The sequence below is a fragment of the Hydra vulgaris genome, chromosome 02 (genome assembly GCF_038396675.1).
Source record: "Hydra vulgaris chromosome 02, alternate assembly HydraT2T_AEP".
In the NCBI taxonomy this organism is placed as follows: Eukaryota; Metazoa; Cnidaria; class Hydrozoa; order Anthoathecata; family Hydridae; genus Hydra; species Hydra vulgaris.
The window spans coordinates 51,188,827-51,202,723 of NC_088921.1; the positions used below are offsets into that span (position 1 = coordinate 51,188,827).

The 13,897-nt window shown below is 29.1% G+C and overlaps 1 protein-coding gene across 1 annotated transcript in view; it reads right to left on the bottom strand.

Annotated features, from left to right (window-relative positions):
• LOC100214419 (P2X receptor E) overlaps positions 1-9,565 on the bottom strand; it is a 28,101-nt gene extending 18,536 nt beyond the window's left edge. Inside the window, exons 1-3 of the mRNA XM_065791305.1 lie at positions 9,345-9,565; positions 5,107-5,357; positions 4,066-4,206 (exon numbers count right to left, since the gene is read on the bottom strand). Of these exons, the coding sequence (XP_065647377.1) occupies positions 4,066-4,206; positions 5,107-5,357; positions 9,345-9,512 (560 nt within the window). The 5' untranslated portion in view covers positions 9,513-9,565. The remainder of the gene's footprint in view (positions 1-4,065; positions 4,207-5,106; positions 5,358-9,344) is intronic.
• Positions 9,566-13,897: the final 4,332 nt, after the last annotated feature.

Below are 13,897 nucleotides of genomic sequence, written 5' to 3' on the forward strand. Positions count from 1 at the left end.
TATATATATATATATATATATATATATATATAGTACTGGTCATAAGTTTAGAGCCGCCTGTTTTTTTCATCATTTTGCGGCATAAGTATGGTGAGGTTAACATTATAAGCATAACAATGCATATAGTAATTTGACAAGGTACGAATCTATTGATATTCATGAATAATTGTGCATTAAACCAAATATAAATATTGATTTTCATGAGTTCTTTAATATTATAGCCAATTTTTGAACATTTTAACTTATTTTGGTAACTTCATGATGTATTGGTATCAATGTTTTGCTTAATTCAATTGTTATTTATGCTACTTTTTGGAATGGGTACACTAGTTAGATAATGTATTTAATGTTATTTTTGTTTTTATTTTAGAGTTTAAATGAAAATATTTTCTGAAATGGGCAAAGCTAAAAGCCTTGATACAACTGTTCGGGCCCAGGTGGTGGCTTTGAAGGAAATTAGTGGCTTAAGCCTAAATGATATAGCCAAAAAATTGAAAAAAAGTCGCCATGCTGTACAAAATGCATATAAGAAACATTTGGAATCAAATACATTCACGGACAAACCGAGATGTGGCCATCCTAGAACGCCAACTTTACGTCAAGATAGAACCTTAAACGCCTGGCCCTAACAAATCGTCGCCTTTCTTCCAAAATTTTGTCTCGACAGTGGCATGATGTTGGTGGACCTTTAGTATCTCCAAAATCTGTTCATCGTTGTTTGAATAAACAAGGTTTGAATGGTCGTGTTGCTATTAAAAAGCCTTTTATCTCCAAAATTAATCAGCAGAAGCCTCTCAAATTTGCACACGAATTTTTGCATTTTAGTGCTACTGATTGGCAAACGGCGTTGTGGTCTGATGAGTCCAAATTTAATTTAGCTGGTAATGATTCTCGACGTATTTTCGTTTGGCGTCGTCAAAATGAATCATATAAACCGAAATGTTTGCAGGGAACTGTAAAGCATGGTGGTGGTAGCATCATGGTGTGGGGTTGTATGTCATCTTTTGGGCCAGGCCAGTTGCATCAGGTGGAAGGAATCATGAATTATGCCATGTATAGAGGTATTTTGCGAAAGCATTTGCTACCTTCAGCAACAGCATTGTTTCCTGCAACTTTTCCATGGATCTTTCAGCAAGACAATGATCCTAAGCACATGTCCAAAGTGGCTAAAGATTTTCTAGCTGCTAATGGTGTTCAAGTCTTACACTGGCCACCCCAGTCACCGGATTTGAACCCCATAGAAAATTTGTGGGATGAAATTAATCGCCACTGTGCAGGCAAACATGCTAGTAATAAACATGAACTTTGGGACTTTATTTCTGCCGCTTGGACTAGTATTACTGCTGTTGATTGCAAGAAGCTTGTTGACACTATGCTAGCCCGGTTAGCTGAAGTAATTAAAAACAAAGGTGGACTTACTCATTATTAATATTTTAATACTCATTTTGGTACTAAAATGTTATAACAATATATTTTGCATGTTTCAGTAATATATTATTTTGCTGCACTGGGGTTATGGCTTTATAATCTGCAAAAAACTAAAAAAAATGAGGTGGCTTTAAACTTATAACCAGTACTGTATATATATTTATACACTTATATATATATATATATATATATATATATATATATATATATATATATATATATATTTATGTATATATATATATATGTATATATATACATAAATGATATACATATACATAAATGATATATATATACATAAATGATATATATATATATATATATATATATATATATATATATATATATATATTATATATATATATATATATGTATATATATACATAAATGATATACATATACATAAATGATATATATATACATAAATGATATATATATATATATATATATATATATATATATATATATATATATATATATATATATATATATATATATATATATATATATATGTATATATATATATATATATATATATATATATATATATATATATATATATATATATATATATATATATATATATCAGTCTTCTCTGTTTGAAACTTAATGCCGGAACACGAAAAAGCGCTGGCAGGATGGTCATTTTTAAGTTACCCTGCACAATTTTCTGCTTTTTTTCTGCTATTTAAATTAAAATAAAAATAGCGAAAAATATGCTTTAAATAAATACTAGATAAAATAATTTAAAAATATCTGGTAAAAAAAAAATCTTTTTATATAAAAGTTAAACAAATTAACAAAAAGGTTTTGTTGCAATTAAAATAAAACTTTTTTATTTTTTGGCAGGCGCTCTTTTATGCGCTTTGCAAAGTTTTTGCAGGCGTGAAAAGATTTGAGTGTGAAAGCGCTAAACGGAGAAGACTGATATGTATATATATATTTATATTGTTATAATTGTTTTTTAAGATAAATATACGTTTATTCATATACGTATGTATGTATATTTCTTTAAATATTAGCATTAAAAAGTAAAAAAAAAAAGAAAAAAAGAAAAAATTGGGCACAGAAATGAAAATGCCCTTTAACATTTGCATCTATATACTCGTTTATTTTCTTGGTTTCAAATATGTAATAAGATGATTAAAGGTTAAAGATGATTATTTTTATTTACCCATTTATTTAACCATAAAATCAAAAATTACAACTTTAATTATAATTTACAAAGTTAGGTTTGGTGTCACTCATATAGTTAAAAACTAGTCAATGGAGTGACACCTTATATAAAATAAACAAATAAAATAAAAAAATATTAAGACAAGGAAAATAAATAATAAAGAAAGTAAACTACATTTATACGAGTCATAAAAAAAGAAGTAATAGGAATATTAATATTAAAAAAATTGGAATCAGAAACAAAAATTATAAAGAAGTAAGCTAAGAAAAATAAACAGAGAGAATGAACGAAAATATATGGATAAAAATGTAAGAGAAAACAAAAATTTTAATGACATAAGTTCAGAAGGATAGAGTGAGAGAAAAAAATTTTTGTAGAAAAATATAAAAAAGTAAAAAAAAAGGCAAACTTAAATAAAAAAAATATATACATACACTACTACATACAATAATAAAGCCTATATTTTACACATGACATAGATTAGTAAAACAAAGTAAAAAACAAGATATAGAAAAAGCAACAACAACTAAATTGACAGAGAAAAAAACAACAAAAAAAAAACATTCAACATTATTTATATGCATAAATAAACAACATATTAACAAAGTACAAAATTAATTAAAATTGTTTTCTTCTTTTCTTTCCATAAAATAATGGTGGCAGAAAAAATTTTAGTTCTTTTTTATTATTTTCCATTTTCGAAGACTTTTTCTTTTAACTTTGTTTTTGATTTTTATTTATTTAAATCCTTTATTCTTGTTAGTACACTTATTTTTTAAACTTTTATTACCAAAATGTTTTTTGATTTTTCATTTCTTCATAAAACTTTTTTTTTTTTTTCTTTCACCGTTAAACAAACACTTCCTCCATTTGCGATGTCATTGCAAAGTATGAAAAAAATTCGATTATTTTATTTACATTTCAAAATTTCCTTTGATTGTAAGTAAAAATAAGAACTAGATGATTGTAAGTTAAAGTCATTATAATTTTAGCCATTTTAATTAAATTAAATTTTGATTAAATTAAAAGTTCAAGTTGACAAAAATAAAAGTTTTGTGAATTATAACTATAATTAAGTCATTTTATGTAATTTTATATATATGTTTGTTTTAAATACTTGTAGCTACAGATTATTAAAAGTTGTAAAATGTTTAAAATAAAATTATAAAATACAATTTATGAATACCTAATAATGATAATTAATGCTGTTTAATGCTAACATAATTATAATACATAATTACTATACATAGAATAGCTGTATAAACTGAAAGACCACAGTTCTATGTACATAAACTTAAAGAGTCCTATCTTTCACTGTTCATATTTTGGGTATTTTGTATACTCTAAATTATTTTTATTTTTGCAATCTTTAACTTGTTTTGTTGTAATATTTTAAAGAGAATAAACATGTATTTTTCTGAATAACAAGACGAAAGTACATAATACCTTACAAACTGACATACAGTTTTAAAGGAAGTCCATCTGATCCCAATAACACACCTGTCATCATTCTATGTGATGCAGAAAATGATGAAGATGTTGATATTGAATGTTCAATTTTCACCAAAGCTTCCTCAGGATACATTGGATAGTAACTGTTATGGCTTAAAACAAATGTTTAAACATAGTTTGATATTATGTTTATAAATTAATGATAAATTATCTCTTAACTATAACATTTTGAACTAAAATAAAAAAAACAAAAAGCAAAATTAATTTGTAGAAAAACTTTTCTCAATTTACGAGAACTAGAATTATAATTGCTACGATTGTTTCTTTTTGAAGAAACAAAATGAATGATACAAATTTGATTAAATAAGATTTTAAACAAACTTCTGTGTTGAACTATATTCTGTACAACTGCATTTCAAATGCTAACAAATTTCTGTGTTGAACTATTTGTCAAGGTTAGTGTTTCACACTGCACAGCTGTATTATTTGTCAAGGTTAGCATTTCAGAGATAAAGGGTCAAAAGTAGGAATAAATAAAAATAATGGAGGATAAAAACAATAAAAAAAAAATTTAATAACGATCAAAGCAAAAATTAAAAGGCAATGGTTAATATCTTGAAAATCAAAATTTTGTGCAGAAATTACATTTTTGAAATTTCAATGCAATTAAGAAAATAAAAAGCTCTCTGTTTCTTACATTATTTTATAAAAGTAATCTTTTTTAACATAACGTGAAATAACAATTGACAATTAACTTGTGAGATTAATGAATAAATACAAAAATCGTGTAACACTAATAGCATGATATGCTAGAATAGATGAATGAGTCTTTTAATAAATACTAATTAAAGAATAATTTTAATTCACTTAAAAAAGAAAAATACAATCAAAAACAAGCGTTAAATACAAAATATCTTAGGGCGTAAATATTGCTAAATATTTTTTAAATACAAAATGTGTTAGTACTTCGGAATCCCTTTAAAATTTATGAATTTTTAAAGACTTTATCTAACATAAATAAAAGCTTAATAATATAAAACCAATTTTCTTACCTTATTGCAGAATAGTCTGTATGGGAATTAAAATTTATGTCATTTATTGATTTGGTAAAGCAATTTTTTTCTTGCACAATTTCTTTCATAAACGTAGCAATTGTAACAGCTTTAGATTCCACAGGCCAATTGAGTGTTAAACCATCAACTCGCTTGCATAAATTCTTATCACAATATGAAAGGTGATCTGCATTGTTAAATGGCGGAGTGCTAACAAGAAGTCTAATACTTCCTTTTGGAGAATAATCAAACTGTATAATAAAAGAAAAAAGTAAATAATAATAATAGTAATGATAAACAAACTAAAGAAATTTAATAAAAACTTATAAAAGAAATTTTATCAGTTATTTTTCAAAAAAAGTACAAATTGCTTAGACAAATTTTGTATATAAAAATATACATATATGAACAATTATATACGTAAAATGATATATAAATCATAACAATGATATAGCAACTCAGCTTATTTTTGAAATTTTTATTTAATTGGTATCAACTATTTTTTCTTAGTTTGGTGATATATTAAGTAATTATTTTTTGTTAAGATAACTGTTACTGAAACAAACCAAATATGTCAGTTGTAATAATGCTATAGCTGAAAAAGTTGTTGTGGAAATTCAAAATCAATGGGATAAAGCTGGAATTGCAATACAACGCAAAGACAAAGTTAAAGCTAAAATATTGGATCTCTATAATATTTATAGAACACTCCAGAAGAAAAAAGGATGTCAATCAAATAAAGCAAAGGAAAAACTGTTTATTGAAGATATGAAAAAATACTTTTATATTGTTCTCCAAGATGCTCAAAACAAAAAAGAAACAGACCGGCTTCATGATAATGAGCAAAAAAAAAGATGTTGAATTTCTTACAGCAGTTAAATCTCAAGAAAGAGTTATTTTGAGATCAGAAGACAAAAAGTACAAAGGAAAAGTTTCTCAAAAAATACAGAGAGCGAGAATTGAATTGGCAAGAAAAATGGCTGGAGAACTGAGAAGTCAAAATAATCTGGCAGCAACAATGAGCACCAATCCTGAAACAACAAGTGTTAACTCCCCCGAGTCAGACATGGAATCAGAAGAGGATATTAGTGTTACATGTAGTTCAGACGAATGTAAAGATGAAGATTTTGAATGTCAGGAAGCTGATAATATAACAAAGAAAACCAAACCTGACAGAGAAGACAAAATTACACTGGATCTTCCAAGAAATCCTTTCAAAAGTGACAAAATTTCAACAATGGCGGACCACTTGAGTTTATCAGCTAGTAAAAGAACGGCTTTCACAGCGGCTATACTCGCAGAGGGTGGGGCTAATTTGAAGTGTGTGACTTTATCGAAAACAAGCAGTAGGACGGCTGCTAAAAAGCTTCGAATAGAGAATGCCAATGAGATTGAAATTCCATTTGTTTCCCCGAAGTATGTAACATTACATTAGGATGAGAAAATTGTTACTGAGGATGCTGAACAGCATCCTCAGGAACAAAGTAGAACAGTCCATTGTTGGTCTTGTTTTCGATACTACTGCATCTAATTCAGGATGGAATAATGGTGCATGTATACAGTTGGAATTGATGCTAAACAAGTAAGTATTATATTTTGCTTGTCATCATCATGTGATGGAGAGAACTTTGTGTTCCGCATGGCAACAGATTTTTGGTCCAACATCCAGTCCGGACACCCCTGAATTCATGGAATTTAAAAAATCTTGGGATACAATAAAACAACAATCGAATTTCAAAATTTTAAATATTACTGATCAATGTCTCAAGCAACAAAAGGAAAATGTTGTTAATTTCTTGCAACAAATCTTGGCCTCAGAAGGTAACAGCATGCCTCGTAATGACTACAGAGAATGTGCAGAACTTGTGCTCATACTTCTAGGAGAAACGCCTCCTCGTGGGGTGCACTGGCTCAAGCCTGGTGCACACCATCATGCACGCTAGATGGCAACTGTTATATACAGTGCTAAAATGTATGCTTTTGGTGATCAGCTGAATTATGATCCTGAAAAAATGGGAAAGTTGCGTCGTATTTGCACATTCAATGCCCTATTTTATGTGAAAGCGTGGTTAGCCGCCCCTTCTGCAGCCGATGCACCATCAAATGATCTTCAGTTATGGCATGATCTACATATGTTCAAGAAAATTGAACAGATCAAAAACCCCGAGGTAGCTGGAGCAACAATTTCAGCATTGAACAGGCATATGTGGTATCTAGCAGAAGAAATGGTCACATTTTTGCTCTTTTCAAATTAGGTGTCAGATTCGGAAAAAAAAAAACAAATTGCCAGACAACTTATCAAAGCAAAAAAAGACAAACCACTAAATAAAGGTGTTCCTGTCTTCTCACAGCTAGTATCCTCAACAAAATTGGTACATCTGATTGGCAAGAAACCCTGGCTTCTGTTTAATTTACTTGGAATTGAAACAGCCTGGTTGTACTTGCCTCCAAAGCAGTGGGAAACCGACAATAATTTTCAAGAAGCGGCAATGTTTATATGTCATGCAAAAGTTGTCAATGATTTAGCCGAGAGGGCAATGAAGCTCATCACAGACTTTGCAAATACTTTACCAAGAGACGAAGCACAAAAAAAATATGTTACAAGTGGTGGAACAACATGTACCAGATTTCAGAAAAAAAACACTGAAAAAGCTATGAAAAAACTTACATAATTGTTTTTCCGAATATGGCTGGATCAGTATTTTTCTTAGGCCTAACATTATCATATCATGGTAGCTAGGCTAGATCATTGTTTACATTTAAATTTTAATTGCTTAAATTCAACTTTTAATAACTCTAGTTCACTTCGAACAATTTATGTTACTTTTTCAATGTTAAACAATGTGACAAACATTTTTGTCATGGTGGCAAGACTTAGAGTTATTTTAAAATCTTGAAGTATGATTTTTTTTCACTTTAAATACTGAAAGGAATGGGAAAACACCCGGGGAGCAAAGTAATTTTGAGAAGAAAAAAATTTGGAGCACCCTAATACATATATATACACCTATATACTTATCACATATACAAATACACACATACATACACACACACATACATACACATTTACACACATACGCATATACACATACATATACATACACACATATATAAATATACAAACATACACATACACACAATACATACATATACACAATCACACATATGCATGTATGTAAATAAACACATATAAATAAGTAAACACATTATACGTACACACAATGCACACTCAGGTTCATACAAATATGTACATATATAGAACAGAAGGGTAAGGAGTAGAAGAAGAGATAACTGAATAGGTTTAAAATAAGGGGAAACTAACAGCTGTTATATTTTAGAAAAATAGACATAACTGATTGAAGATATAAGATAGTGATAATGCTGTGTTAGAATTTTATTGAGTGTTTTTATGTAAGATAAATTTTTTGATATTGGCAATGAAAACATTTCTAGTAATGTTCGGGAGATTTATTTTTATTGAAAGTGGCTGAGAGTTTCAAGAGTTAATTGATTGGTATTTAGTAGATTGAATACCATATTTGCTAGTTTTTTTTGAAGGTAGAGCTAGATTATAACAAGATATTGATCTAAGTTTGTAATTATGAATATCATTTGTGAATTTAAAATAGTTGTTGAAAGCAATAGACATAGTATTATGAATGATATCCCACACAAAAACACAGTTTAACAAGTAGATGAGTTCATCCACCTTCAAAATATTTGATAAACTATACAATAAGTCTGGATTAAAATTGCTTGACTAAAAATGAACTATTTGTATAGATTAATTTTGAAGTTTTATAAGATGTTAATTTGAGTAGATGAACTTTGCCCCCATATTTGGCAGCCATACCTTAGGTGTGAATTAAATATGGCATGCCAAATATTTATCAATGTTTTGTAGTTGACAAAATCTTATTTTGGAAAGCATTCCATTAACTTGACTTAGTTATGAGAAACATTATTCTAATAAATACACAGCTAGTTTTTCACAAACTCTTCATATATTATTAAATAAAAACTTGTAAAAACTGATACATTTTTTATCATACAAACAACTTTAATAGAAATAAAAGCTGGGCGTGATTTTGATGACAATATAAAAACAAAAAACTGTTTATTTTATTAAAAAAAAATAATAACGTTTTTAGTTTGAATAGTAAAAATAATATACTTTATTTTTATAATTTTTTATGAGTTAACTTTATAAGTTGCAGTGCAACTACACAAATAAATACCTTTAAATAGGCTTTGTTTATGATTATTTGAACGAATGTATATAATAATATAATAAGAGCAAGCGAATAATAAGCAAAACCAAGTCTTTTGTCTTTTATAATTATACATTTATACGTAATATAATGAAAGAGCGACATCTCAGCTAATAAGCAGATACAAGTTACCATCAGTAGTAAAAATACCAAAATAAGGTCAAGCCGATTTTGAAAATTCGAGACTTGAACTATTTTGACCAATGCGATTAGGATTTAGATAAAATACAGTAAGTCGAACACCGGTTAGTCAAACACCGGTTAACTCGAACTTTTGTTATCTTGAACTATTTTCTATAGTCCTTTGAATGTGTTGTTGTAAATGTATTGAAAGTAATGTATTAATTCTTGAAAGTATTCTACTATGCTAAAGTCGAACATTCGCTTAGTCGAATCGTTTTCCTTAGTTTCCTTAGTAGATAGTAGATAGTAGTCTATTTTTTGTGGTGTGAATTAGACAATTCCTCCAGAACAATATGGATTTAGAGAGTATGCTTTTATAAATGTTGTGGACGTTTGAAAGCGTAGCATTGATCAGGGTAAATTTGCAGATGCTATTATGATTGACCTGTCTAAGGCATTTGACTCCGTTCCACACCAACTTCTTATTAGCAAACTATTCAAAATAGGCTGTAGCTTGAGCACAATATCCTGGTTCCACAGCTATTTGTCTAATTAGGGAGCAGAGAGTCATTCAGGCCAATCAATTAATCCAGTGGAAGTCAGTGTAACGTGGACTTCCTCAGGGAAGTGGACTTAGTCCTAAACTTTTTAATATTTACATTAGAGATCTTCCAACTTGCTCTAATTCTCATACAGCTAAATTTGCTGGCGATATTACCCACTCTGAGAAAGATGTGGACTTGTATGCACTATCAACGCAATTGGTACATATATTTTATAAAACCAAAGACTTCTGTGCGTCTTATGGCCTCACTATAACTTTGTCAAAGACACAGTTTATAATATTTAAGAACCCTAGAACGAAACTGCTGGATAATTTACAGATGGTAGTAGACAGTTATATAATCAATCCACTCAAAACAGTTGAGTTGTTAGGAGTAACCTATGACTGGCATCTAACCCTTGGTTCTCATATAGATAATATTAAAAAAGAATTTCATGGTATCTTGGGAGTTCTTTTGAGAGCTAGTCGGTACTTAACTTGGGACCTTCTGAGATTTGCTTATATATCATTAGTAAGATCTCAGCTTGAGTATTTTAGTGCAATTCTTGTATCTGTATCACCATCACAGTTAAAAAAACTAGACATAGTTCAAAAAATTGTTTCACGAATTATTTACGGAGCAAATCAAGATGCCCATTTAGCCCCTCTTCTTACTAAATTAAAACTGGACACACTAAAAGATAGAACAAACTTGCATGTAGCTGAACTTGTTCTTTCTATTGTAGCTAGAGATTGTCATCCAGCCTTTTACGACCTATTTGAAGATCGTAGAGAGGGGAAAACTCATAAAGACGATTTGTTGTAACTGTCAAGTAATTTGTCAGAGACGATTTGTTGTAACTGACCATTGGATATAGAATAATAATTAAACAAACTGAGAGAGAAATACAAAATAACAAAAATTACAAAAAATATATATATATATATGTATATAAAAAAAAAAAAAAAATACAACAACAACAACACGAGGAGCGGAAGAAGGACCGGTTATTTAAACTATTGTAAATAAAACTCTTAACTTAACGGCACCATATCCAGCTCTTATTGAGTTTAAAAAAGAAAATATGATAATAATAACAGCAACAATTGTTTTTATCGCATGATATTATATATGATATATTTGATATGATGTTTGATACGATAACATTATATACATTGAGCACATACCATACTCGGACAAAAATTGTGGTATGTCCGAGTTTTCCTCATTTACTACATTGCTTTTTTTACTGGCTATCACTGGATATGTTTTTATCATCATTCTTTACTAGATGTTATGTATATTTCAGTAAATGTTATGTATATTATTTGCAATGACATCTGTCTTGCTTTGCCATTTATCAGCCTAATTGATACTTTCCAGCTTTTTGCTAGCTGTTTACAGTATCTAGTAATAGGTGATCCATCTTTAATCAAAAACTTTTCTCAGGCAAATGTACACATTAGATGCACGTTAAGACTAAGAATACCCCACGAAAATGTCTATTCATAGAATACCATTATCTATTATACCATTACCATAGAATATATCTTTTTTGGGTTAAAAAAAAATCTGCCATTGAACAGTGAGCCTGGCAGTGGACAAAAGTAAAAAAAGTACATTTTCAAAAATTACATTATTATATGCCATTTTATAGCTTAAATATTCAGCTTTTATAAAATGTATATATTTTTGTATAATTATCGTGCCGTGTACTTCTAAGCTGTAGAATAAAAAGCTTTTAAAAAACAATTTTCAAAAGTTTTTATTTTTTATTTGATAATATTTTTTGTGTTTCTAATAAGCATGGAATAAATATTAGTATTAAAACCTTTCTTTTAGTTGCATAATTGAAAGAAATCAAGTATTATCTTTTAAATGAGCTTTTACAACACTATTTTGTACGAAAGTTATGTCGAATAAAATGATTTCAAATGACGGCGTATTCGAAATACTTTTTATAGTTAAACTTTCACTTATATAGTCTAATACTTTTGCGGTCCAAAGCGTTCCAGTAATTTGAGACTTGAAATACATTGTTTAATATGTATGTTATCAATCTATACAAACTTGGTTTATAATCCGCGATGTCAGCCTGGTCTCTAGTAATGATTTTTATAAGTTAAATGACGTATCCGATTTTATGTATTTTATTCTAAATGTTTATGTAATAATTGGGTCTCAGCAAGACTAGATTGGTGTTACAAACTTGTATTAATATTTATAAATCTTAAAATATCTCGAATCTACTTATCTTAAATCATCTTTTTTTCGGCTTTTGACTTTTGAATAGGCGAGACGCGTTTTCATTTAAGAGTAAGTCTTTAGATTTTTCTACAGTTTTTATCTGTAGCTTTTCTTTTCTTTAATTTATTTTAATATACTTTTCTCTAATACTTCTCTCCTCTCACTATTTTCTTTTTTATTTACTATCTGTTTACCTTTATTTTGTTTGTTACTTCTGCTATAACAGATTCCAATTTCTTTGAGTATTTAAATTGTTGCAATATAAATCTGCTAACCTAAGGTCTAATCTGCTAAGGGTCGGCACATTAGGCGGCTGCCTAAGGAGAAATATTATATTACTTATAAGATGTAATTTTCTTTACATTTTAAAATTCCATCAAGCATTTTTTATTATTCACGGTTACGGCGTTGCTGACGAGTAACTTAATGGGTCATCCATTAAGTTATTCGTCAGTGTTTTTTCTCAATTTTTCGACTCCCCATCCCTCCTTTGTCAAACTGTGTCAATTTTTGGCCAACCCCCCGTTATATATGATGTCAGTTTTTGTGTACTCCCTCCCTAAAAAACAATAAAAATGCTTAAAAACTTTTTCTGACTAAATTATACATATGTATAATATGATTTTTTTTCTGACTAAATTATACATTTATATAATAGCAGATCTCATCAAATTATATTATATATTAGTCGATATCTCATTAAATAATCAACTAAGCAAATAGTATTATATATCTTTAATATAATCTTCCCATGGGTTGTTGAAGTGATCATCGATTGAAACAATAGGTAGTGAATGATCTCCGCGCTCTAAAAGGATGTTGTATTCTTGAGGTACAATCAAATCATTTTCATCTAACCATTCAGCAGTTTCCGAACTCTTCTGCAAGGCGATGACTGCCAAAAATTCTGTCTGACGCTTGGTAGCGATAAGAACAGTTTGGACCCTTTTGATTAGAGGGAGTGTTATAGCAGAAGAATGGATAAAAGCGTGCTTTTTCAACATAGCTTGAGAGGCAAAGTAGATACTGCACTTTTTACAGGTTCTATCAGCTAGGCTAGATTGAATTGATGGAAAAAACGCATCATTCGGCAAAATTGGAAATCCATTGGCAGTACGTGGAAGAATACTTTCGATGTTTGATGCGATGAGCATAAAGACGGATGGAAACAATTCTTTTACTCTTTCTGAGACATCTACTGCTTTGAGCCCGTCTCTCGTTTGGTTGACAGGGACAGGTGGCGGAAGAAGTCTTGCTTAATTAGAGTAAATTAAGAGCTTCTGATAGTCCGACAACAAGAACGATTTTTACATTTCACAATTTGAGTAAAATATTGACTTGTACGAAGATGATAGGCAATCCAACGTTGATCTTGTAATAAAAGGCTCCTTCACTCTAGCTCTGATTTGTCTGAATCAATATACTCTGCAATGGTTGGATAACCATCAATTTGTAGATCAGACCAAATATCAGCCAAAGCCTGTCCAGCAAACCAAAGTTCTGTTTTTCTAAATTTTCATCTATTGTCCTGCCTGATTTAAAAAGATATGTTGGTTATTATAGGTTAAAAATTATATTAATATTTTTACAAATTAACTTTTGTCA